Genomic DNA, 25,972 nt, shown 5'->3' on the forward strand with positions numbered 1-25,972 from the left:
ATAGATCAAGAGAGAAATGTTTTAAGAATTGAATAAGATCAATAGATCAAGATTGATTATCCTGAGATTTTTTAACTTATTGTTTTTGAAACAACTATATAAATAGATGCCAGAATTGTCATATTATAAATGATAAGTTATTAACTGCATTTGTTTAAATATACTGTATCTGAAGACGTCTAGAATTTATATCCCATATCCCTGGGAGACAGCATGAAAAGTTGATCCATTGCAGAGATGCTATGATTTTGGTTTGGTTTATGTTACCTAAAATTGTGCTTGTGCATTGTGTTGAATGAGAACATATAACAGACATCTCACAGTAATGTTCGGTAACAGCAAACAGGAAAGACCAATACTTGTTTACTATCACACCATATACATTAGTAGCTTAATTAGTAAGGTTACTGCTATTTTCTGCATTTTTGCAAAGAAGCAACAGCTTGCTTTTTTTCTGCAAAGAAGATATGCGTATTAAATTGTAAAAGCAGAATGAAGAACTGCTGTTCACCAGATGAGAGTTATAAAATGTAGAAAAGGTTAAGAATGCAGAGAGAAGAGGAAGTGACTAGTGGGCCTTCTCTGCTCATGAAAGAGGAAGTTGACACTTCTGAGTCATCATGGAGACAGACTGATGCAGGAAAAGGTGAAGTTTTCACTTGAGACTTCTCCTAAAACTAAGAAAATATTCTGCATTGCAGAATTGTGACCAGGTTCATTAAAAGGCCGAGAAGTGGCAGAGAAACAACAGAGGCCAGAGACAACAACACCAAGAAGATGTAAATGAACTAATTAGATGCAGGTATAAATGTTGAGTTTGGGTGTTTCCTCTTGGTCACACTCTGCAGACAACTTGTGACTGTCACCTTTTCTTGCAAAAAAATAAATATTTAAAATAATTTTGTCTCGTATCTTTACTGAAAATTGCCACGGCAGTAACCAAAATGGTTTGGGTAAAAACATCTTTGAAATATCTTCTATGTTCCACAGAAGAAAGTAAGCTATAACCAGATTAAAAAAGACATGATGGTGAGTGAATGATGACAGATTTTTCATCTTTGGGTGAACTATCCTTTAACTATAAGGCTATCGCGTATGACAGCTATTAAAGTCACGACATATTAAACAGTTAGAAAATGTTGGTAAGTAACATTTTATTTGTGTCAAGAAGAAATATTTTCATAATTATATGTGGGGGGAAAACAGAATACTACATTCTTAGAGAGTGTGAAAAAACTGAATACTAGAAAATTGACAAATTATATAAAAAAGTAACATTAATTGTATTGAGGAAATATTTACATTTTGCTCAAACACTGAATTTTCAATTATTGTACTTACACCTCATCAGAGACACATACTATAGTCATCTACATACATTTTGTCTGCTTATTATAACCAAAAATTATACAGTGTCAGGCATTATAAAAGTGCAATTTTTGCTTAAGTCATTTAAAGTCTGAGGTTTGGCAGAGTGAGTACACAAAAAAGAATAAGACTAACAGATCGGGTTTAAGACTGTTCCTCTGTTATTGTTTCAAAAAGAAGAGTTCACCCGAAAATTAACATTCTGTCATAACATGTCAGAATTTTAATTTTTTGGTGAACTGTCACTTTAACATCTACACAGCAACTAGTATGTTTTCTGTGTTGTCTTTATGTGTTTACATGCACAATCATACATACATACAATGATATTGCTTAATAACCCAACAACATCTAAGTCCAAACAATGTTCTTTTATCGGGTAACATTTTTAAATGGTGAAAGCAAGACCTGATTGCAACACATTTCTAATATCTATATGTAAACACCTTTACAGATATTTGTACAAATATTTTTATTTTTGCATCAGCATACTGTTGTGCATGTAAACGCATCAATGCCATTATTTGAAGTTATAATAATAAGGTGTGCCTTTGCTACGTTTAACACTGCCTCCTCATCCAGACAAACAAGTAAAAAAAAAAAAACAGTGAAGCTTGTTTTAACGGTGGCTGGTTTAGATTCACATACAAATCACACAAACTGAGATATTTCACATATACCATGTTGTCTTCACCAGTCTACTTCCACACTGGGCAAACCGATGGCAAAACTGCTGCTCAGATGTCCAATGACAATCTGTATTGTTGTGCCCTTTGAGCCAAGTCTTTGGCAATGTCCTGCACCTCCTGGAGAGCCAGTTTGTCAGGGAAGTTCAAAGCTGCCTTCTTGGTCATAATGGCCAGTTGCTTGAGATGGGCACACAGCTTATTGCTCACAGACAACATTTCCTGGCTGCCCTCATTATTTTTAGCTTCACTACACAAAGTGTTCACGAGTCTTTGGCCCACCATAATGACCAGCTTGCTGTGGGAGATGAACTTTTCAGGTGGCTGACCATTATTCAGGCTACATATAAACACACTGATGGCCTTCTGAATAGCTCCAAAATACAGCCGGGAGTGGTCAGAGATGGAAGGCTTCCTGGAGGTCTGGACTAGAGTGCAGGGGTTAACTGATTGTGATTTGGAAACCTTTTGAAGACAAAGTGAGTAATACATTAATTTAGAAAGTTGAAATCAACAAGTTTTGAACACAATACTGTGAGCTGTAATGGGATGGTCACATGGTTTTACCTGTTTTTTCAAGGTATCGCCATTTCTCTTTGATTTAAGACTGCTTTTTGCTGGTTTTAGATTTTCGTCAAACTCTGTCTTTGTCTGTTAAAAAGCAGTAAAGAATTATTACTGAATACTTAAGCAAAAGAACATCAAATTGATTAAAAATGACAGAAAAGACATTTATAATGTTATAAAAGACTTAAAATTTAATAAAAAGTTTTGGTTAACACATTATTTTTACTTTTCTACATTTATCAAGATTTAATACTGAATTTATTTTATAGTATAAATTTATAATTTTACATTTAATATCAACCATTTATCAGTTATAGGCCATAGCATGAAAATAATTATGGTCTTATCAGCTTAAGGTGTGATTTGCCTACCTGAAGTTGTACATAGTCACTTTCATCTATTCCTGAGTCTACCATTGGTTCACTTTTGCTCCTTTCAGACGTGCCTATTTTTTCCACTACATCTGGTTCCTTAGCCGGCACTTTGAAAAGAAGCTTTCCGTTTGCATTCAGGATGGACACCAGCCTCTTCACATCCTCTGGTATGGTTCGAGCCACCATAACAAAGCGTTCCAGGTGGTCAGGTGTCTGTGACTGATCGGCATCCTGAGCTAGCGTATCCAGCGGCCAGCCCAGATCTCTCAGAGTCCTTGCAGCCTCCTGAAGGATCAAGCCCGAGTCTTCAACGATGGAGAGCTGCTTCAGCAGCCTGGTCTGCAGGTTAAAGTCTGTCAGCCGCTGTGCATTACCCCTGACATCCAAGGCGAAGTTCAAGAAACAGGTGACAGAGTCAGTCACATCTTCGGTGGCCATGCGGATCTGATGGAGGTGCTGACTCAGATGCTCTTTGGTTCTCCAATGGCTGCTGACGAACAGCATAAGCTTGGGCACGGATTGGCACACCGCTTCTTGCAGCTCAAGCAACCTGTTGCTGACTTCCTCCTGTGAAAGTGTGACCTCACGTAAGGGCTCAGGTTCAGGAGAACTTAGCATGAAGGAATCACATGAGCTCCTGGAAGAACTGGAAGCAGTGGAGGAGGTGGACACCGTTGAGCTCCTCTGGTGGTCTTTGTCATCCCTTCTAATCGTCCCTTCCACAGGCTGCCTGGACGTTGTCCTGCCCCTCAAGGGCCAACGATGAAGCTGGTCAGACATGGGTCCAGGTTTCTCCCTGTACTCAATGGATTCATGGCTCTTTTTAGAGTCTGTTTCAGGAGGGCTTTGCTGTCTGGGTAACACTACAGGGCTCTCTGTTTGTTTAAGGCAAGGTGGGACATCATAGATGCATGTATTTGTTGAATTCCCAGTGTCTGTACAAGACTGCACCACTGCTTTGCTTGGTTTGGGGATATCATAGAGGAGCTGGACAGGACCGTGCTTCATTTCAGGCCAGCCATCTTTGGGCAAAGTGTCATAAAGCGGCTTGTTTGAATACATAGTTTTGGGTGGCATGGTGCCATAGTAACAAGGGTCACTTTCTTTTTTTTGAGGGAAAACAGGCACGTCGTAAATCCATTCAGACTTACGGGGTTTTGGCATGGTACTATAAAGACATAGAGGCTTTTGAATATCATCACTGATGGAGGGCACTGGGATGTCATAATTGGGGTCTTGGGATGCCAATGGGGGTATGGTGGCGACCTAAAAAAGAAGGAAATAAATTGCAAATATGATTAAAAGATGAATATGCAACAAAACTACAGAATGTCACATTTTATTATTAGGTCTTTCGACATACATATTTTTCCAAATAAAAAGGACAGCACTTTTAGAATTCATCCCACTATTTGATGTGAGCATAAGTATTGGAACAGTTGAATTTAAGGCAGATGTAAAAGATTAAAAGCTAGCATTTAGTTGCAGATCCCTTGCATGCAATCAGAGCAGTGAGTCTGCAACCCATAGACTCTTGGTCTTATGCTTTGAAATGCTTTTCCCCAGCCTTTAATGCAGCCAATTCCAACTGTTGCTTGTTTTGAGGAGTTTCTGTCTTCAGTCTCCTCTTCAGCTGGTGAAATTAATCTAAGACTTTACATTTCTTTGCCCTGATAAAGTCCTTGACTGAACTGGCAGGGTGTTTTTGGGTCATTGTCCTGATCCAATATGAAGTGCTCTCTAAGAGTTTGGTGGCATTTTCTTGAATATTGGTAGCCAAGATGATTTTGTCCCCTTCCAAATTCATTCTGTTACTGCCATCATACATTAAGTCATCATTAAAATGAAGAGGTCCTGTTCTAGAGACAGCCATGCATGCCCGTGCCATGACACGACACCACCTCCACCAAGCTTTACAGATGAGGTTGTATGCTTAGGATCATTTGCAGTTCCCTTTTTTCTCCAAACCTTTGCTTTCCAATCAATCAGATAAAGGTTAATCTTTGTCTTATCGGTCCATCAACTCAGTTCCAAACTCTACTGGCTCACATTTGTGAAGAATCTTGCATTTCTATTTTTGGTGCTGATCAGAGGTTTGCATCTTGCTGTGTAGCTTCTGTAATTCTGTGTCAAATTCTCCTGCGGACAGTGGATTGTCAGAGCATCACGCCAGCTTTCTGGAGGTTGTTGGTGATTTTTATAGACATGTATTTTAGGGTTTATTTTCACAGCTTTTATGATTTGTCTGTCATCAACTGGTTATGGTGATGTTGTCAGTAGTTTCCAAACTCTTGATTTCTCCATGCCCTTTGTTTTTCCTATAGTTCTAATTGACTTCCTCTTTTCTTTTAGCATCCAAATTGCTTTCTTGTCTTTCAGAGTCGGCTTCCTCGTCTTCATCCTGGTTTATTTGTATCATCATTGAATGCAAGACTTAGAATGCAGAAGCAATGGATATAACTGATAAGACACATTTCCTGCTTTTAATATCTGAAGAATTAATGCAACACAGCTGAACACTTAGAAAGACATGTGAGGCAACTGTTCCAATACTTATGCTCACATCAGATAGGGACATGAAACTCTAGAAGTGCTGATCTTCTTAGCTGGTAAAACATCTTTGTGTTCACATGAATCTGTATATCAGTAAAGACATCTTCACAGTTTTAATGTGTTATTTTGAGTTGCTGTACAGGCATTACTATGCTTACTTTTTTCTTGGTTGAAGTGGTGCATCTTGCACTTAGTATTTCATATCTGTTATGAAAGTCTGTGCTTGACATCATTGATGTTTTCCTTTCCAAAGGCTTCAGTGTAGATGGCTTCAAAAGACAAAAATTACGATGTTATCTTTGATCAGTATTATTTTGCAGAATATTTCTTAAGGTGACATTCTACTCTTCTTAGTATTTTGAAAGAATAACCAAGTGCAAGGGTTTTTAAACATTTCAATGCCAAAGACCTCCCAAAATAAAACAATTTCTTTTCACATAGACCCAGAGAAAAAGAAAAAAAAGTGTTATTTTGTAAATTAAATATATATATATATATATATATATATATATATATATATATATATATATATATATATATATATATATATATATATAATTTTATATTTTTTTAAGAAAATTCAGCACATCTTTATCTACCAGCCATTAATATTATATGCATAAACCTGACGGAAAATTCCAGTTTTCACAATGTTTTTCTCTATATTATTTATTTAATCATTTTCTATTTTTTAATGATATATGGATTTTTTTTTTATTATTATTATTTTTGCTGTATTTTTCTACTGACCAAACAATCTCTGTCAATAAAAGGTACAAATGTTTCCTATAACTGCTCAGATTTCAGACTTTATAATTTCTACACTTTTCTTCTTTTCACATCTTTTTTATTCAGTTTTTCTGCAGGCCCTCTTAGAGACCTCTAGGTATCCCTTGACCTCAACTGGAAACCCTGGGCTAGTGATCAACTCATAAAATTGCAAGAGGACTTACTGTGAACAAGGAGGTTTTTCTCACCAGTCTTGGGACATCATATATTTCTATACCACGTCTGGCAGTTGAAGCCTGAAAAATATAAAATGTAAGTCTAGGCAAAAAACGTAACTAAACAAGCAAAAATGTGAATATTTTATGTAGATGACAACACATGGCCAACTTCTTAAAGCGAGACAGGATCCTTTAAAGTGCTGTACACTTTACTGTGTGCCTGCCCAATTAACCCAGTTTTCTAATTGAAGCCATACTACACATAAGCTGCTAAGACAAACATCTCTCACTGAAACAGGAGGGGAAATGGACAACATGTGAACCCAGCTACCTCACCTATTACACAGTAACTTGCACAGGCACTTCACTCTCTCTCTCTCTCTCTTTCTTTATGTCTTTCTCTCTCTATATCTCTCTCTTTCTCCGTTTCTCTGGGGTCCCTTGCCATAGGCCATAGATCTTCTGGTTGCAGTTAGTGGTGTCTGAATTCTGTCTATGCTACTCTTTTACAAGCTCATAAAGCCCTTGTGCTACATACCTGTCCCTGCAGAGAAAGCCCCCTGGTCCCCATCTGTGAACTCTTTGCCAGCAGGGGTTTCTGAGACATTGCATGTTATTAGCCACTGTTCAACATGTAGTCTGTTAAAACATCTACACATTCAGTTCTCCCTTTTATATTTCATAATGATTGGTTATTGGCATTTCATGGAATATTTAGTGGATTGTTTTATGATTAAGCAATATCACATTAGTAAAGGCCAAATAACCTTAGAGTCCACACCAATGGACAATAACGTAGTTTATTATAAGCACCGTTTATATGAAGTGATAAAAAAAAGTGAAAAGTCCCACTTGTATTGGGCTGTGTATCAGCACTTTTGGGAATCAAATTCAAGTACAGGAACTAGCTGTTACATAAAACCTAAATCTGACACACAGTAGGTATGTTTACATGCATAACTTTCCATCAATCAGAATGAATCCAATCCGATTTCAGATTCCGAAAGTTCTGTTATATGAACCCTAACTGCAATCAAATTTACATATTTGTTTAAAATTTATGTAAACATACACATCCCAGAACTGTACATTATACAGTATTATTAAGGTATTTTTTGAATCTGATTACGAAAATAGTCAGTTTCAGGCATTTACATGCTTAATTGTTTTCAATTTGATCAGATTATTTCAGGTGTACACCACCAGTTTCTATCCGAAAAATGTATTTGTATTTGGATGAGCCATCAATCTGATTATAAATGGATTATTTGGATGCATATAAACGTAGCCACTGATGTGCTGTCATTCCAGTGAGAGACTTACGTCACGCGTAGAACTGGTTCCATCTAGATCCCCTTGTGACGTGTGCTTATCTGGTGCAGGAACGGCTTGAAGAGGCACTTTATATATTGTACTCATTTCTTCATAAATCGGAATCTCTGGTTGCCTGGTGGCTTTTGGAGTTTGATAGATGTTCTGATTCAAGTAGTCCTTCTCTGTTCCCAAGGTCATACTAATTTTCTCAGCCTCTGCTGGAGAAAGCGGTGCCAGGCGGTTCGCTGGTGCCAGGCCCTGACGTCCAAGAAGAGAACACTTCCACCAGCCGATGCTCCCTGCCACGTTTTTCTCGAGCACCATGACGATGTCACCCTTGCGAAAAGCCAGTTCATCTTCAGTTTCGGCTGTGTTGTCATAAAGAGCTCTGGCAAACAGCTTCTGAAGGAAACAGAAGACAGAAGATGTGAGAAAGTGGTCTCTTAAGACAGCTACTGGTTAGAAGGAGACACGTAATTACAATGACACACAATGAAGGACCACCACAGATGGCAGTGCTGTCTTGGAATTGGACTTATACAAACAATGGGCTTGTGTGACATGGATAATGGGTCTGTGCGTAACTAGGCACAACTTCGTAGCCCTGCTGAAAGAATGCCTGTGACCTCGTTCCCTATAGATATCCTCTGAGACTTTGCTCAGATAGGCACAAATGTTTTGTTTTTGTAGCCTGAACAGACTTTTCTTCTTTGTCTTATTGCATTATATTACATTGCTATAATAATGATATGTGCTCTGATAATATGATTTTGTTTTGTTTGGAGTCAAATTAATACTTTTATTCAGCAAGGATGCATTAAAATGGATCATAAGCGACACTAAAAATGTTAAAAGTTATAGAAGAAAAAAATGTTTGTTTTCAATATTGATAATAATAAGAAATGTCTCTTGAGGACCCTATCAACATATTAGAGTGATTTCTAAATGATCATGTGACACTGAAGATTGGAATAATGATGCTGAAAATTCAGCTTTGCATCACAGGAGTAAAATACATTTTAAAATATATTAAATTAGTAAACAGCTATTTTAAATCATAAACATATTTCACAATATTACTGTTATTACTACATTTTGATTAAATAAATGCATCCTCTGTATAAAAAATTAACACAAAAACACATAAAAACGTACTGACCCCAAGAATGTGTGCGTGTGTTTGTGTATAAATAAAAATTTAATGACCAAAACAATGTTCAGAACCTTGTTTAAATGCATTCATTTGTGCGTATGTTTTCTTAATATTGAGTACGCAAACTGAGAATGTGGATGTCCAAAGACAAGTGTATAGATGAGCAGCCTTCCTCTATGCTTGGTTTTCACATCCTGCAACAATTTTCTTTAAAAAAAAATAAAAAAAGGAAACATCTTCCACACACTTCCTTATAAGTCTGCATTCTAGAATCCCAAAAATACAACATTCAGGTTTCTGGTCTAGACTGCTTAGCAGTGGGAAACAGTTTAAACAATGAATCCATTCAAATCATTTTTAGCAGAACTCTATCTGTACATAAATTCAATAGTAGATCCGGAGTTTGATACTCAGGTACTCCAGTTGTCTGTACGGTTATTTATAAATAGGCCCTCAGACACACACAAACACCTGCAAATCACACAGTAAATAAGAGATTTGATGCGGGTGACATCTGGAGAGCCCCTCACTCAGCACACATTACCACACACGTTTCTACTATGCGCACACGTCCTTTTAAACCCCGTCCCATGTGTCACAAATTCCTCAGTAGCAACAGTGCACATGCTTAAAATTAAACATCATCCTACAAGCAGCATTTATATTTATATATATGTGTGTTTGTGCGCGCGCATTTATATATATATATATATATATGCATTTACCAAAAAAAAAAAAAAATCTGATTGACTCACAACCCACCTAACACTTCAAAATAAAACTACTCAAATGAATAGCTGTCTGCAAAAATAGGTGATCACCACCTCTTCAATGCACTGTATATGTGTGTTCAGTAGTTGATGTTCCACTCCCCCCACCACATATCCTCTTCCCCCACAAACCAGCCTTCCTTCCTCAAAGCTCTACTCCCCACTGATAAAAGACGGATGCAAGCGCTGCCTTAAATGGCTCATGGAATGGCAATGGCCTCTGAGACAAAGCCTCTATTCAGCCCACATGACTGACATACTGAGCACCTGTTCCGCTCACAAGCCCTCCACTCGATTGCAACATGGGCTCTGGTTAATGCACGCTGACCACAACAAACCACAGGCCCTCCTACACTGATCCATACAGAGCAAAGCACACTATGTCCGGCATGCTTTGTGTGTGCATGGGAACTTGGCTCCAAACGAGAACACCAAACCCAAGTTTCACCCAACTTACTTTACTTTAAAGTACATATTGCGTGAGGTGGTTCAGCTAGTGTACAAAATAATAGGATGTATTTCTTATGGTGAGACCATTTCAGTTGGTTGTTTTATACAGCAAAATGCTAACTACAACTGAAAAATTGCAGAGATTTCTGAATATTTCCCTATCTTGGCCAGGACACTCCTGTAAAACAGATTTTTAATATCAGGCAGGTTCTTTCCTGGTCAAATAAAGGCTTAATAATACAATAATGTAATACACCTAATTTGCACAGAAAAGAAGCATAGAATTTACACTGAAAAAATACTGTGTTTACTGAATATGCAGAAACAACCATGCTAAAAAACAAAACAAAACAATTTTAAAAAAAAAATTCAAAATCACAAAAAATAATAAAAAAAAAAACATAACATCTTTTTACAACACCAAAAAAAAAAAACAAATTTATAATTTAATAAGTAATTTTTAGGTTGGTAGGTCAAAACATTGATCTGTTTGAGAAATATATCAACCAATGGCGTGAGTTTGGGGCGGGGTTATCTATTTACCCCAGCCAATGGAAGACGGGGAGACTGTTCTGCTGGCAAAACAGAAATTAGGGGTAAAGTTAAGGGTATTTTTTCACACTTACTAACATAATTCTGCTAAAAATGATAAAGAGTCTAACCAGCAGATAGATTTTTGTGCTCAAATACTGTGTGCTGAAATGGTGCGACTGTAATGAATGTTCCCTTGGTCTGTACAACCACACACGTGTCTTAAAAGGGAAGATTGCTGAGTGTGTACATTTCTAAGTTTGCGTTTGGAGTATGCGCGTGTGTACAGTGAGAAAGGAGGTCAAATTCAGCTGGGATTCCAGCACACGCCTGCTTGTGCAGATCAGACTCAGACAGCTGGCCTCAGCTCTCAAGAAGCAGCTGTCTCTCTCCTTCATGTCTCACACCCTCTCTCTGCGCATCTTGTTCTCTTGCGGGATGAAATCTGTGATATGCCATGCTGTGCATTTACATAATAATAATATCTACATTTGTAGCAATTTATCAGTATAGAATTTATTGCATAATTCAATAAAATACTTTAGATCAGTTAATGGGAAAATTGCATGAAAAATATATCTTATATATTATAAATATTTAATTAAATATAATATCTTAAATATTATTAATATTATATCCTAGTGTATTGGTGACATTCACTGTCAGACTTAATTCAAAAACATAAAAAATCTTTCTAACCCCTAACTTATCTTATTATTTCCAAATGTAGAAATAACATTTTGTTTATCAGAAAATGCCTTTTGCATGGGGGCTCTGATCACTCTGTTGAGTTTCTTTAGCAAAAAAAGATTTTATTGACTGTATATTTTTTCCTCACTTATTACATTATGCTCCTCCCACATTAACCAAAGTTCTGAATAAAAGTAAGATTCATTATCACAGAACTACATATATTCCTCTGAACAAGTGTAGCTGTAAAGTGTCAGAAGTGATCCATAAGTGTAAGCTTTTACAATAAGAATGTGTTCACACTTCTGCAAAATGTGTGTATTTAGTGTGTGAAGCTTCCCATTCACTTTAACCCCTCAACCTAAAGGTGAAAGTGCAAAACCCCAGTGTCAGTACTCCTCGGCAGATGATTCTAGGTACGAGACAAAAAGGTTTGCTATGCAAAGAATGACGCAAACAGACGTCAGAACTTTTCATCTTTAGCACTTTCTAATGCAATATCCATGGACCCACAAATGAAAACTTGTTAACTCTCATGCCCTTACAAATTTCATTACTTATTTTCTTTTGCAAAACACAAATGGTGATATTTGAAGGAAATTTTTAACCATTTTTCCATTCAGTGAAAGTCAATGGGGTCCAAAACAACCTTGGATCAGTTTGACATCCATTGTATGGACAAAATTACACTAAAACCACACTTTTTTACAATTTCCACTTTTTGTATTCCAAAGAGAGTACGTAAACTTTCCCTTTAATTGAAAAATTGCACACATATTTGAGACTGCAGAGAAGCTGTTGATAAGATAATGTGTCCATATTTCCAAAGGAAGAATATTTTCGGACTGAGAAGACGTAATTGACATAAATATTTATAGTGTGCACACAGGGTCACTGGCTCAGGCAAGGAGCATCTCTCTTTACAGCGACAGGAAGCTGCTGTGTTAAGATGATATATTAGACTTTCCCACACTGAGTGAGTGCATGAGTATGCGCCGATGTATGCCATCTAAAATATGCTTCATTCAAATTGTGTACCTAAGAAAAATTCCACTTGCTTTCCAAGCTGATTTCATTCCTTAGAGAATCCTAGTTTAAGGCTTGATTAGAAGTGACAACTTCATCCCACTCTTGTCCCAAGCATTGGGGAGTTGGTATCTAGAAGCAACTTAACTTAACTACTTTTGTGTGTGTGAAGTGGTGCATCAGAAAACAAAGCAAGTACAGATGAAAACAAAAGAAAAACATGAACTAACTTGTTTTGACTATAGGCATGAAGTCTGGTTCACTTTGCAGCTTATTAAATTCAAGAACTGACAGTAAGGGACTTTCTAACCAATATACAAAACACAAGGTTTGATTTTTAATGTGATGTTGTGGCAGGATAAATGTTAAATTGATGATACCACAATAATATAACAACTTCATGGTCAAACTGACTGATTATTTTATAGGCATAACTTTAAAAGCAAACTAAAATCCCCCAATATAAAAACATCACAATATTTGTTTCTGTTTTGGACTGTAAATAATGCTTGATCTGTGAATATTTCCTTTTTCCTAATTATACAAGACAGCATTTTCACTGGAGAAATCATTATTATGAGGGTCCGGTGAGAATGCTAGTCTCACAAGAACAAACATTTGTTTACAGGTGTATGACAGTTAGCGGAATTACTGTTTATGAAGTTTTAAATATGGATATTTTTCTTACAAAAACGCATTGATTCGCTACAAATAACTTAACACCCATTAACACCAAAATAACACCCATTCACTGCCATTATAAAGCTTGGTAGAGCCAGGATATTTTTAAAGAAGAAAGTCATATACACTTACGATAGCCTGAGGGTGAGTAAATTTTGGGGTAATTTGAATTTTTGGGTGAACTATTCCTTTAATATTAGTTATTACACGGTTCTCTGGAATTCAAGAACAATATAATATTGCTCAACGTAAATTCATGAACATTTACAATATGTTTATTTATACAACTTAAATGCAAAAATAAATATATAAATAAAGAACAAATAAGTAAATAAATAATTGTTTTAGGTCATGATATGACATTGGTAAGAACTAGGTCAGCGAACACTAACACCCTCCCATTGCATATATAAACTTGTCCAACTTCTTTGGTATTTCCTGTGTCACAACAATGATATCATATACAAACTGCTTGCTTCTCAGAGATGACTTCTCATGACATGATGTTTAGATATGCAATATCAGTTAGTGCAATCATCCATCACTGGCTAAAAGTTCCCCTTTTGGAAATTTGAGTGTTTTGAAATTGATGCAAAGGAAATGTAATACATCTACATAATATAAGGACTAAACAATTTAATATAAAGATAAACAGCAGGTTATGCCAGTCATGGTTATGATATACTACAAATAAAGACTCAGGGCTTTTAATGCCCAATGAGTGGACTATTTTGCAGAGCTGATTTTTTTCTCTCCCTCTTTTCCTGGTTTTATCTAGAAGCTGATTTCCTGACCCTTCATGTCTTCTGCTTTTTATGCATATACTGTCACCACATTCTGACGTCTTCTTATAGCTGAGGCAACATACAGCTCAAGTCACCAAATGTTTGTGAAACTTTTCCCCCAAATTAATTAAGTTGTTAGCTACTACTGTTCCAGTTGCATTAAATTTAGACACAAATGTGAATTTTAAAATGCTTCTGCGTGTATCATGTATAAGAATATTGTGAAATACAACTTACAAAATGCAACCAAATAGCATGCTGACTTTCTATTTTTATTGCAGAGGAACAGTCTTTCAGTTAAATGCTAATTTTGAATGACTTTGGTACCAATTTTGCTCAAGGGAAATAGAAAACAGAAGTTCTCAAAAGATAATTTAGGGTTATTAACCATTTGATTAAGTAACTTTTTTTAATGACTTGTTGGAAGTGTGGGTGAGAGGAATCAGGCCGGTCTGTGGGAAAGATTTTGCAACTAATAATTCTCATGCCACACGGCAGATGATTAAAATATTTGATATATGAAAGATCACAGAAATGGCCAGAAGATCAAATAACAAAGAAACATGGAAGTAGCGAAGATATGCTAACATTCATACTTTTATGTTTTTTTTTTTTTTGAATTGAATTGAGTGATTATTATTTTTTTAATTAGGATTTTTTTTTTTTTTTTTTTTTTTTTAAATTAATCTTTTTATTCAGCGAAGGCACATTCAATTGATCTAAAGTGACAGTAAAGACATTCAGGTTACAAAAGATTTCTATTTCTATTTCAAATAAAATGCTGTTAATCAAAGAGTAAAATAAAATCTATTCATCAAAGAATCCTAAATCCAGATGCATTTTGTTTTCCACAAAACTATTAAGCAGCACAACTATTTTCAACATTGATATCAATAAGAAATGTTTCTTAAGCAGCAAATCAGTCTATCAGAATGATTTCTGAAGGATCATTTGACACTGAAGACTGGAGTAATGATGCTGAAAAGTCAGCTTTGCCCTCAGGAATAAATTACATTTGAAAATATATAAAAATAGTGTTTTCAATTTTAATATTTCAAAATGTTACAGTTTTTATTAATTTATTTTTTTAATCAAATAAATACAGCCTCGGTGAGCATAAGAGACTTCTTTTAAAAAACATTTAAAAATCTACGGTGGTAGAATTATTGTAGAACGGTAGTGTATATGAACGACTGCAATTCGTTTTTACTTAATAACATAATGTAAATGCACTGGTCACTTTATTGCAAAGTGACCAATTATTCTTCCATTATGTCAGTAGAGAGCGTACCTAAAAGAAGTGCACATAAAACATCGATACGTAAACGCAGATCAGGAGTCAGTACAGTAGATCATGCATTTAGACATCAGCTTTTCTGATCGTCGGCTGTAACCTTTAAATAATTCCTGTTAGCTTCCTGTCCTGTCCAATTTCGTAAACTGAACCCACCTGGATTTAGAATCAAAATAAAATATATCATGACTAGCATCAAACTCGCTCAGTATTCTCAACGTAGCCTATCACACATGAAAAGTGCAAACCGCAGCCATGGGTGGAAATGTCAAATAAAGATCAGCACCTCAACACTAACAGCGTCAGATAACCACAGGAAAAGATTCTCATGTGGAGATGGGACTTTCTTCACTAGTAATAGTAAAAGTGCTAATATCCATCTATGATAGGGCTAGTTAAAGTTTCATCCCCCTGTCAAACCTGTAACCTCTCCAGCCCAACTCGACCCAATAGTTTCAAAAGAAGAGAGCATGTTAATGACAGCCATAAAGTGCCATTCTCTTCCTTTCACTCTTAGGGTTAGCAGTGTCATGTTACACAGCACCTTCTGCAAAATGAGTGGTCTATACGAGGCTCAGGGAGGTGAGGGCAGGGGTTAGAGCTGACACCACATCTGAACAGTATAAAAATCCCAGACGTTTGTTGTCGGCAAGCAAAAAATATCTACTGTACAGAAAACGGCTCTTGTTTGAAACACTGACAGCAGGGTAGTAGGTTCCTCTGAGAAATAATTTAATAGTACTAGTTCATTCAGGGTCAAAATGGTCTGAAGATGCACCTATAGAAGTGTTATTTTGTTTCTAAAGTTAATAGTGAACAATACTGACCTCCATCTCTCTGAGATATGAATCCTATGATGAATCAGTTCATAAATCCCATTCAGAAGTCCATGTAGAATTGACAGACACAGCAAATCTTGTCCAACAGCATCTGTGAATCTGTCTGTGATTCGGTTTTTATGTCTGTCTGTTATATTTCTATGTACTCGGGTCTTCTTGTTGCTGTCTCTCACACTCACATTGCCCAGATAAACCCAGAGTCAAGACACTTCACTACAAGGGGCGGGGAGTGCAGCATTCACTCATGACATGTGTCTGGCTCTCATGCACGTCAGCCAATCCGAATCCCCTTTAGCACCTCCTCCAACTTCTATGAAAATGTGAGAATATCTGTGCGTCTGGTTTAAAACAAAAAAGCAGAAGTTGGTCAAATTCGATGGAGGTTCTTTTCCAAAAGAAAGACTAAGTCTTTCAGTATTACTATTATTTTACTTCCACTATTTGTTTTACAAATCTATTTTCACTTTCGTCTGTGCTGATGTATTGTTTTAATGGGACAGATTCTCCAGTGGACAGACTTTGTTGTCAGGACAACAGATAGAGCCTCTGGAAAGGGCTGGTCGGGGATGGGACACCAATGATATACAACAGTGGTTCTCACAGGTTTGTTCTGATTAGGTTGCGGACAACATAATAAAACAACGTTAGATGCAAATAATAAAATACAAATGATCTCATAATTTTGTAAAGTTGCACTTCCTTCTTTCATGATGACATCAAAGCACCGGCATGCATTCGTTCACACTCTACATTAATATGAAGCTATAAAAAAATATGAACCAGATCAGAAAAACCACAAGTTTTTTTTTTTGGAAGTTAATTATTGGTTGCAAAATTATTATTGAATTAGACATTTAGAAGCCAAAATATTTCATTTTTGAGCCTATGTCATGTACATTTAGATCATTTTGTGCCTATGCAGTTCATGGCAAGGTCAATAAACATCCATGTATGTTTCAAGGAAATTTGGTATGAAAATCAAACACACACACAGACACGTATGTTAATTTAATTCTTTCAAAATATAAAATACAAATTATAAAATAAAATATATAAAGCTATTTATTAATTTATATATTAAAAATATTTTATTTTTGAAAGCAAAAATCTTTAGATTGTAAATAAGATAAATCTTTAGGGTTATACTTGAAACTGGAGTCAAAATAATGTTTGTACATATATCCCTATATATATATATATATATACACACACACACATATATATACACATATACATACACACACACACACACACACACACACACACACACACACACACACACATATATATATATATATATATATATATATATATATATATATATATATAAACTCTACAACTCTGTAATTACTTGTTACATGTAAACTTTTTTTTTTTTTTTGTGAAGCCATTTGATTTTCACTAAAACCTAACAAACATGGATCTGTCTCACAGTGAACAGGCTAAGCCACACTCGCTGTGAATGTGACTTTGTGTTAGCTCTTAAGAGCCTGACCAGTGCAAGAAAAGGAGGATCTTGAAACCGTATGAGGAATTACCCTTCTGCGTCAAATATTTAAAGAAAAATTAGGCAATTTAGCCTAGAAAAAGATTGCCGCTAAAAGCAGTTCTTGCATCAGAGGGAAAAAACCCTATTTTTAGATGTTACAAACTCATTATTACCTTACCATTTTACATTACTGAACAAACTCCAAAAATATCAGCACAATTTTTAAATGTCTGCATGCAGTATTCCACGGTACTGTGAGAGTTAACGTAGAGTTCAACTGTTTGTTACAGTTTACAGCAATTGCAGATCAGGTTTTAAGCAACTGCCCACCACACACAGGAACAGACAGCCATATTAACGTATGAGGATGTTGCTGGGTCACATGCCTGATTCTCCAGGGGATTCTACAGAACAGCTCTGCAAACAGTGGTTGGTTTCAATGTCTGTAAATGACTAATGTGCCATTTCATCTAAATGTGGCAATGGTAGTGGCCACTGTTTCCTTTACATACATCTCTTTCTGTGAGTGCTTTCTTTAAACATTAACCACAAATAACGTATTGTTGAGAACCATCTATCCTGCATTCTGCAAAACTGAGCAAACCAAACGAACTGCAAATAAAAACATTTCCAAAAGACAAAAAAACCTACAAAAAAAGTTTTTCATTGCACATTTCAAACACAAAATGACCAGCTAACATTAATGGACTACATTTTAAATAACTGCTAATAGCTTTATAGACCAAAAAATTAACTTTAAACAACAAAAATAATAATTTCACTGTTTTTTTGATCCTGACACAAAATGACCAGCTAACATTAATGGACTAATACTATCAGCAGCCCATGTGAAAGTGTGAGTGAGTACTAGTCAGGTGAAATCACTATCATACTAAATCGATTGTAAGAGCAGACTGATTGCGATAAAAGGAGGGAAGAAGCGCTTCCAATCATTGTGTTCTTGTTAGCAATCCAAAGAAACACGTGCAGCCATCATCGCTGTGCATCAAAATAGCCTCACATGCAAGGAAATTGCTACAAAGAATATTGCACCTGAAAGAACCATTTACCGGATCATCAAGAACTTCAAGGAGAGAGGTTTGACTGCAGTGAAGTCATCTTCAGGACGTCCCAGAGTGTCCAGCAAGCACCAGGACCGTCTCCTCCTGAGGAGTCAGCTATGGAATCATGTCTCCAGCAGTGCAGAGCTTGTTTTCCAACCGAGGGAGTGGGCTCTCTCATAATTCTGCCCCAAAACACTGCCATGAATAAAGGATGGTATCAAAACGTCCTGCAAGAGCGACTTCTTCCAATTTAATGATGATCCGTGCATTTTCCAGCATGATGTGTCACCATGTCACAAAGTAAGAGTGATAAAGAAGTGGCTCTTGGATCATTACACTGAAATTTTGGATCCGTGGCCAGGCAACTCCCTGGATCTCAATCCTATAGAATAGAGAACCTGCGGTCAGTCCTCAAAAGGTGAAAAGTACAAGCAGAAGCCCACAAATTGTGATCAACTCCGAGAACTAATAAGGCAAGAATAGATCGCCATCAGTCAGGATTTGACCAAGAAGCTAATATCCAGCATGTCAGAGCGAAATGCAGAGGTTGTGAAGAACATGGGTTAACACTGTAAATATTGAATCTTTTTTTTCTTCAAGAAAAGCCTTTAAAACTCTTATGCTTATCATTGTTTATCACTATACCATAGAAACAAGGAATAATAATCTACAAATACTGACGCAGCAAACTTGAAAAAGATTTGAGGAAGGAAATACTACTAATTATTTTTGATAAATGTCATACCACCATGATGCATAGGCATTGTAGGTAGTCAAAAAGCCCACTCTCAAGTCTCTATAGCATTTCTAGGCCCTAAATATGGTTCTGGTTCCTCTATCAATTGTACACAACTGTTCAAAAGTTTGGGATCAGTAAGTTTTTTTTTTTTAAGAAATATTACTTTTATTCACCAAGGATGCATTAAATTGATCAAAAATTAAAGACATTTACTAAAAGACATTTACATACTAAATATTTCAAATAGATGGTGTCCTTTTGAAATTTTGTTGTTCTGCAAACTCTTTTCAACATTGATAATAATAATAAATGTTTCTTGAGCACCAAATCAACATATTAGAAAGATTTCTGAAGGATCATCACAGGAATAAATTACATTTTTAAAGAAATTAAAAAATGAAAAACATTTATTTTAAATACTAATAATAGTATTTAAAATAAGCACAATTTTAAAAACATAAAAAAAATCTACCTGACCACAAACTTTTAAATGGCAGGAAAATTCTAGTGGTTTTTTTACTCTCAGAGTTTTCTCATGGTCAAATGGTTTAGTTACACAAAGTTGAATGCTTAGGGTTAAAGTTTGAGCAATAGCAAGCTCCACTAACAACTACAGTTCAATGATTCTACGCCATTCAAGAACACTTCAGATGTGTAACTAAGAAAAGAGTCTTTTAATATAAAACAAAGAGCACAGTACACAAATCAAAACTGAAAAGATGACATTCTAGGCACTTGCCATGACAGAATAATACTCATCTACTTGTCAGATACACAAAAAAAAAAAAAAAAAAAAAAAAAAAAAAAAAAAAAAAAAATAGTTTTTCTATATCTAGCTTCAATGCAACTTCACATCTGATAGTTCTGATGTTACGAAATGGTAGTAAAGTTCTAAAAATCTGAAAACGACGGCTCTCATATAATTGTAAAACAGCACCACCCGACAGTAATACAAAGGTACCGCAGTCATAAGCTCTCTGATGCTTTTAAAAATGGTTTTGTGTGTTAAATGATATGGAGCCTTGGCAAACAAGCCTGTGAAGTCATACACAGTGTTTGGGACCTGCTGATAAAAGAAACTCAGACCCTTTCGCTTTTAAAGCACGCAAATGTGTCTTAGTCAGTGGTGGTGCGGCGATACCAGAAGCGTGCTCTGAAGTCGTCGCTGCAGGTCATGAAGCCGGGGTTTGTGGGCGAGTGTACGATACAGCGCACAATGTTATTGTGGCCTAATGAGAGCAGGTTCTTCCTCTCAGCTGTGCGTGAATCCCAGCAGCACAAGCTGATGGTTCGCTCGTCTGGCAGCAGCACATAGTCCTCAGTGTGGTTGAAAACACCCTGAGTGCGGTGCGTTTGTCGCCCACTGAGACCTGCACCTGCATGACAGGAAACACAATGAGGGTGAGCAGGCGGCAGAGTGCGTGAGCCGCAGTGAAAAACACTGAACGGGCTGCATGATGACAGACACGCTTTTTCCAATATATATGTCAAGGTTTGGATTTCTTCACCACAAACTGACCAATGGAAGTTCCAAGATAATATTAACTTCTAGCAATTTTTACCCACATTTTTTTTTTTTAATACATATTATAAAATGAATTATATTTCCACTCCTAGATGCTTATAACATACACAGGTTTTTCTGATTCAATTTGATTCAGATTCTCAGGCTTTAAATTTGATTAGATTCTGATTCATTTCAGTATATTTCAGTCTATTTTACCTACAAAAAAATTATAATAAACAACTAATTATCATCATTCCTTGGTTAGCCTGTGTAATCCATAATCTAACTTTATCCATAATACTCCATCTTACCTGTGTATTTGACCAGAGTACGGCCTGTGGAAATTTCCCAGAGTTTAGCAACAGAATCCTTCCCGCTGGACAGAATATATTTGGAATTTTTGGAGAAGACGGCCGAGCAGACCTCAGCGCCGTCGTGGGCTTTCTCAAAAGTGCTCACGCACCGGTTTGACACGCCGTCCCATAACTTGATGCTGCCGTCTTTGCTACAGGTGACGTAGCTGTTAGCGCTGGGATTGTAACAGACTCCGCAGATGGTGTCTGTGTGCTGATCCAAAGGGTTGCAGGACACAAAACACTGGAAAGTGTTGACGTCATAGAGACGCAAGGTTGGATGCTGCGTGCCAACTAGTAAGAAATCCCCGGACGGATGGAAAGAGATGGAGCGCAACATTTCAGCTTCCTGTAGAAAATGAAAGGGAGAAAGAAATCCATGCAAACTTCTCCATTAAATGAAAGGCCACACATGACATTTTAAACTCTGGCTTATTATAAATGTTTACCTTTTCAAACTCATTTAGAGGCTTGATTTAGATTGATTTTATACCTGTATGTGCTTGAAGGCTCTTTTTGCTGACGGCTTTGAATAATCAAAGAGTTTGAGGGTGTAATCACGAGAGCCAGAGGCCAGGATCTGTTCGGTCGGGTGAAAAGACAGGCATGTGACCTCATCCACGTGATCATACAAGGTTCTGATTACAGGGTGGTTCTCCATGTTCTGCTGGGCCGTTTCGTTCATCATCACCTAAATCATAAAGCAGAATTGCACAGTCAGGTTGTCCAACTTGAATAAACTAGTACATACAGGAAGTCTTTCTTCTGAATTGTGATGTACATCCAAGTGAAGCATTATCAAAAAAAAAAGAAAATATTTAGGGCAGAAACCACGTCGACTTCAGGGTGGCACGGACCTCCAGCGGCATGGCGCTTTTGGCCAGCATGCGCTCAGTATCCAGGATCTTAATGGAGGCATCGGCGGAGCCCGTCGCAATGAGCTGCCCATCCCGGCTGTAGGTGGCCACACGGCACGGACCCTTATGGGACGTCACATAGCAGGTCTCGTACTCTGATGCTTCTGGGGACATGGTTTGCACGTCTGCATCAAACTCCATGTCGATGCCCACACCGGGCGCCACGGTGTCCGAACGGCCAATGGCGTACTGTACCGCACTGTCATCGTTCTCCAATCCTATGAAATCAGATTAAAGTACTTTTCTGGCTTCTTTGATACAAATTTCGTCTTTTCAAATTATTCACATTTGTGAGCCAGTAAATCAGAAGCTTGCAAAGTTTACTGACACAACTGCTCTTTTTGCCACCACTTTGAAGAAACAATTACTCACTTATTTTGGAATTGTGTATGTTGCAAAGTGTTTTGGATTGACTTTTCTGATTTTGGTAAGAGGAATTTATCCCTAAACTTGTGTTTTTGCTGATTGTGTGAAAATCCACCATTTTCACATTAAGGTTGTAATTATTTTATTACTATTCCTTGCAGAAATTCTTTAAAGAACTCCCAAATCTTTTTTGATGTAATACTCAGAATACAATATGATTTAGCTTCAGGATTTCATCTATTATAACCCTCTTGTTTATTGTCCCTTTGCTTGCAAATGTTGAATCCTTTGTTGCAAAAGAAATTATAAAAAAAAAAAAAAAATTATATATATATATGTGCAAGCACTTACTAAGCACTGGTTTAGTTTATTCTGTTATTTAGCAATTATACAGTACAAGTAAAAATATTACACACTAAAAGTGTTAGAAACTGACAAATTTGTGAAAAAGTGAAGTCGTGACATTTGCCAAGTATGGTAACCCATATTCGGAATTGGTGCTCTGCACTTAACCCATCTAAGTGCACACACACAGCAGTGAGTAGGGAACACACACACACACACACACACACACACACACACCCCCCGAGCAGTGGGCAGCTATTTACTCCAGCACTCGGGGAGCAATTGGGGGTTCAGTGCCTTGCTCAAGGGCACTTCAGCCATGGGTATTAAGGGTGGAAGAGTGATTTTCATTCACTCCCCCCACCTACAACTCCGAGACTCGAACCTGCAACCTTCTGGTTACAAGTCAGATTCCAACAGGCCACAGCTGTATAGAGTGGAGTCATACCAATTTTGGCCAGCTGCATGAGCTGCTCTGATGGAGACACCACACTCTGGGGCTTCACCTCACTGATCAGGCTGTTGGCGACGGTGGTGTAGCCGTCATACAGCAGCTGGCTGATGATCAGCTTGTAAAGGTGCTGTCTGTCCTTCAGTGTGGGCTTGGGCCGGAACATCTTTGCTGCTTGATGACTGCAAGCGAACGAAGCAAGACAGAAACGCTCAGATTGCAGGTGGTCTTGTGTTTGAAAGCCTCATGAGCTGCCCACCTAGACAACATACTATGATAAGCAAAATGTCTAGGTAAGTTAGGTAAATTAGATTCAAAACAAACCCACTGTTGTTTAGTCTAGTGCATTGTTAAGGTAAATTTGCACGTTACGTGATATAGGTAGCAGCGTATCGTTTTAAAGGTGGTTTATGTCTGTTTTTGAAATGAGGCTTGAAGTAAGCAACAATTACAATTTAAACGGAGTTTCATTCATTTTAAAGTTGCATTTAATTAACGACTTACCAATTCGCAACTTTAGGTGGAGAGCGCGCACGCTTTGGACGTCTGACGTCACGACGTACGCAGACATGGTGGAGTTGTGGGAATAAACCTGATAAATTAAAAGTCTCCTTCTTACTTAAAAGTAAAAGTCCCTGCCTGGTTGTTTTCGTTAAATTTTCTGATTATTTTTATGATATTAGAAAAAAAATTAGTAACACATATTGATCACACTCTATGATTAATTCAGCTATAACTCAACATTAATGCAATTGCTTGCATTACGTAATTCTTTATAGTCAATTTGCAAATTAAGTTAAAATAAATGCAAATAATATATCCTAAAACATATAATTTATATTTAAATATATCTGAACTGTTGATATGTTTATTAAAGACTTATTAAGGTTATTATACTTTGTATACAAGGACAAACACAATTAGAAATAGTGTTTAGAATTATATAATGGAGGAATAAATGTGCTATTTATAAGCCATTCTGCTGCCTTAAACTGTCCAGTCTATTAAGTATCTAATATATTTCTTTTGACATACTTTTCAAATTATATATATTATTATACAAGCCTATTAATAAGAGTTATTAAATGTTTGCCCAAATATCAACAGAGCAAAAGGCACTAATGAAGTCTTTTCTTTCTTTCTTTTTTTCTCTCCAATCCTTTGTCCTTGAAAACAAATAAGGGTAAAAACAGCAAATAATCTGTTCAAGATTAGGATGCAGAGATTAACTGGCGTATCAGCAAAATCCTGTAAATTTCCCTTCAAAAACAAACAGCACACCATCATGGTAATTTTTAAATCTCTTTTTTTTCTCTTTAATGTATTTACAAGCTTTACATTTCCTCATCAGTTCTTCATCACAAGTACACTGAGCAATCCTGGCAATGTTCTGACTTTCATTAGTGTTTGCACTTCTCCTTAATGCATACAGGTATTTGATGTTGAAGTCTGAATTCATATTCATTTTTACAGTGTTTGCCACGTTACTTGGAAAGTTCGTCGAGCAAAAGCCGAAGCAGAAGAACCAGTGGCGGGTGTTTCTCAAAACAGCCTGAAACTTCAGCAACATTAGCCGATCCGGGACCAGTCTCCACCTCGAGCCAAAAATGTATGCATTTATTTATTTCCGAGGAAACATTTGATTTGTTTTAAAATGAATCACATGAATCCAGGGAGGCTGCTGACACATTTTAAACAAAATTAATATTATTGTTATGATACATGTTTATTTCTGTTATTTATATCAATGTTCTTTTTGCCTGCAAATGTTAAATAGAACTCCATACTTGCAGTCTCTTAAAAAAATAATAAATTAAAGAATTCAGAACCTATTTTAAGTCTCTTCTTTTAAAAGTAACAAATGAAAAAAAAAAAAAGTCAAACTTTAAAACAAAAATATTTTCTATATATATGATACAAGTATTTAGTGTTCCCTCCGTTGCGTAGAGAGTTCCAGCTCAAGTTGGCCAGCGCTTCAAAGTTCCTGTGTCTGCAGGAGTAAGTCTGTTTATGGCTAGACCTGTTTAGTCTGGATGCAGTTTTTGTTTGTGTCAGTAGGGGGCCTCTGGGCGTCGGCCACCTGCTTGTGTCAATTATCCTCAGACTCCTCCTCCGCCTCGCGTAACCAGGTGAAGAAAGCGGTGACAGACTTCAGTGCTACGCCTTTTCCTTGCTGTTCTGCCGGGTCTTTACTTGTTTCCCACTGACAGAAAGCGTCCTCCGAAATAACGTCCTCATCGTAAAGACAGTCGAAAAACATTCGGAGTAGATCTGTGATTAGAAATAGAGAAAAATTACAATCCTAGAAATCTTTCGTTCAGTTTGGCATCTTTATTTTCATCTGCTACATACTGGGAGGTTGATCCAGGGCGACAATCAAAGACTGAAGAGCGTAAAGTGCTTGCAGCTGCCGCTCGGTGTCTGAGTTAAGGTACTTGTGTAATATAGGTAGGCGTCTCTGGATGATAGCAGTGTCCACTCTACAGGACGTGCTTTCATCTGGAGGGGAAAAAAGACGAAATTAATTGGGAAAAGGAAGCTTGAGATGAAGCTGTTTAAGTAGAGTAAGTAGTTTGCTCACCTTTAACTGCTGCTTTACATACAGCCGTCATTAAAGCTCTCAAAAACGGAGATGAACTCATTTGAGATTCGTCCAAATTAGCCTGAAAAGAAAAGCAGCTTTTAAGACTTGCATTTTCTTGAAAACGTTGGC

The 25,972-nt window shown here is 36.8% G+C and overlaps 3 protein-coding genes and 1 long non-coding RNA gene across 9 annotated transcripts in view; 1 reads left to right on the forward strand and 3 right to left on the reverse strand.

The window, feature by feature from the left end:
* Positions 1-1,137: 1,137 nt before the first annotated feature.
* LOC109083150 (cas scaffolding protein family member 4-like) lies at positions 1,138-16,237 on the reverse strand. 2 transcript variants are annotated; one of them, XM_019097979.2, is made up of 7 exons: positions 16,017-16,237; positions 7,819-8,208; positions 6,502-6,573; positions 5,707-5,817; positions 2,993-4,261; positions 2,622-2,705; positions 1,138-2,519 (listed from the first exon to the last, which is right to left on the reverse strand). In XM_019097979.2, the coding sequence occupies exons 1-7, from the start codon at positions 16,020-16,022 to the stop codon at positions 2,106-2,108; spliced, it is 2,346 nt and encodes a 781-aa protein (XP_018953524.1). In that variant the 5' UTR covers positions 16,023-16,237; the 3' UTR covers positions 1,138-2,105. The 2 variants fall into 2 exon arrangements, with proteins under 2 accessions (XP_018953524.1, XP_018953523.1); XM_019097978.2 differs by having other exon boundaries at positions 7,819-8,211; positions 16,017-16,236.
* Positions 16,238-19,965: 3,728 nt separating this feature from the next.
* LOC109050299 (cleavage stimulation factor subunit 1) lies at positions 19,966-23,425 on the reverse strand. Its single transcript, XM_042766494.1, has 5 exons — positions 23,257-23,425; positions 22,038-22,315; positions 21,674-21,871; positions 21,139-21,529; positions 19,966-20,696 (listed from the first exon to the last, which is right to left on the reverse strand). Exons 1-5 carry the CDS (start codon positions 23,423-23,425, stop codon positions 20,437-20,439), a joined length of 1,296 nt encoding a protein of 431 aa, XP_042622428.1. The 3' UTR covers positions 19,966-20,436.
* On the forward strand, positions 23,348-24,873 carry LOC122146612. 2 transcript variants are annotated; one of them, XR_006161137.1, is made up of 3 exons: positions 23,348-23,482; positions 24,442-24,547; positions 24,733-24,873. It is a non-coding gene; the product is annotated as an uncharacterized LOC122146612 (long non-coding RNA). The 2 variants fall into 2 exon arrangements; XR_006161138.1 differs by having other exon boundaries at positions 23,419-23,552.
* The window catches only part of LOC109050298 (eukaryotic translation initiation factor 4 gamma 3-like), a 47,356-nt gene continuing 45,932 nt past the window's right edge, over positions 24,549-25,972 (reverse strand). For all 4 annotated transcript variants that reach the window (XM_042766490.1, XM_042766488.1, XM_042766489.1 and 1 more), the window contains exons 32-34: positions 25,841-25,922; positions 25,612-25,758; positions 24,549-25,530 (exon numbers count right to left, since the gene is read on the reverse strand). In XM_042766490.1, coding sequence (XP_042622424.1) covers positions 25,349-25,530; positions 25,612-25,758; positions 25,841-25,922 — 411 coding nt within the window. In that variant the 3' untranslated portion in view covers positions 24,549-25,348. The remainder of the gene's footprint in view (positions 25,531-25,611; positions 25,759-25,840; positions 25,923-25,972) is intronic.

Source organism: Cyprinus carpio, chromosome A11, assembly GCF_018340385.1.
Source record: "Cyprinus carpio isolate SPL01 chromosome A11, ASM1834038v1, whole genome shotgun sequence".
Classification (NCBI taxonomy): domain Eukaryota; kingdom Metazoa; phylum Chordata; class Actinopteri; order Cypriniformes; family Cyprinidae; genus Cyprinus; species Cyprinus carpio.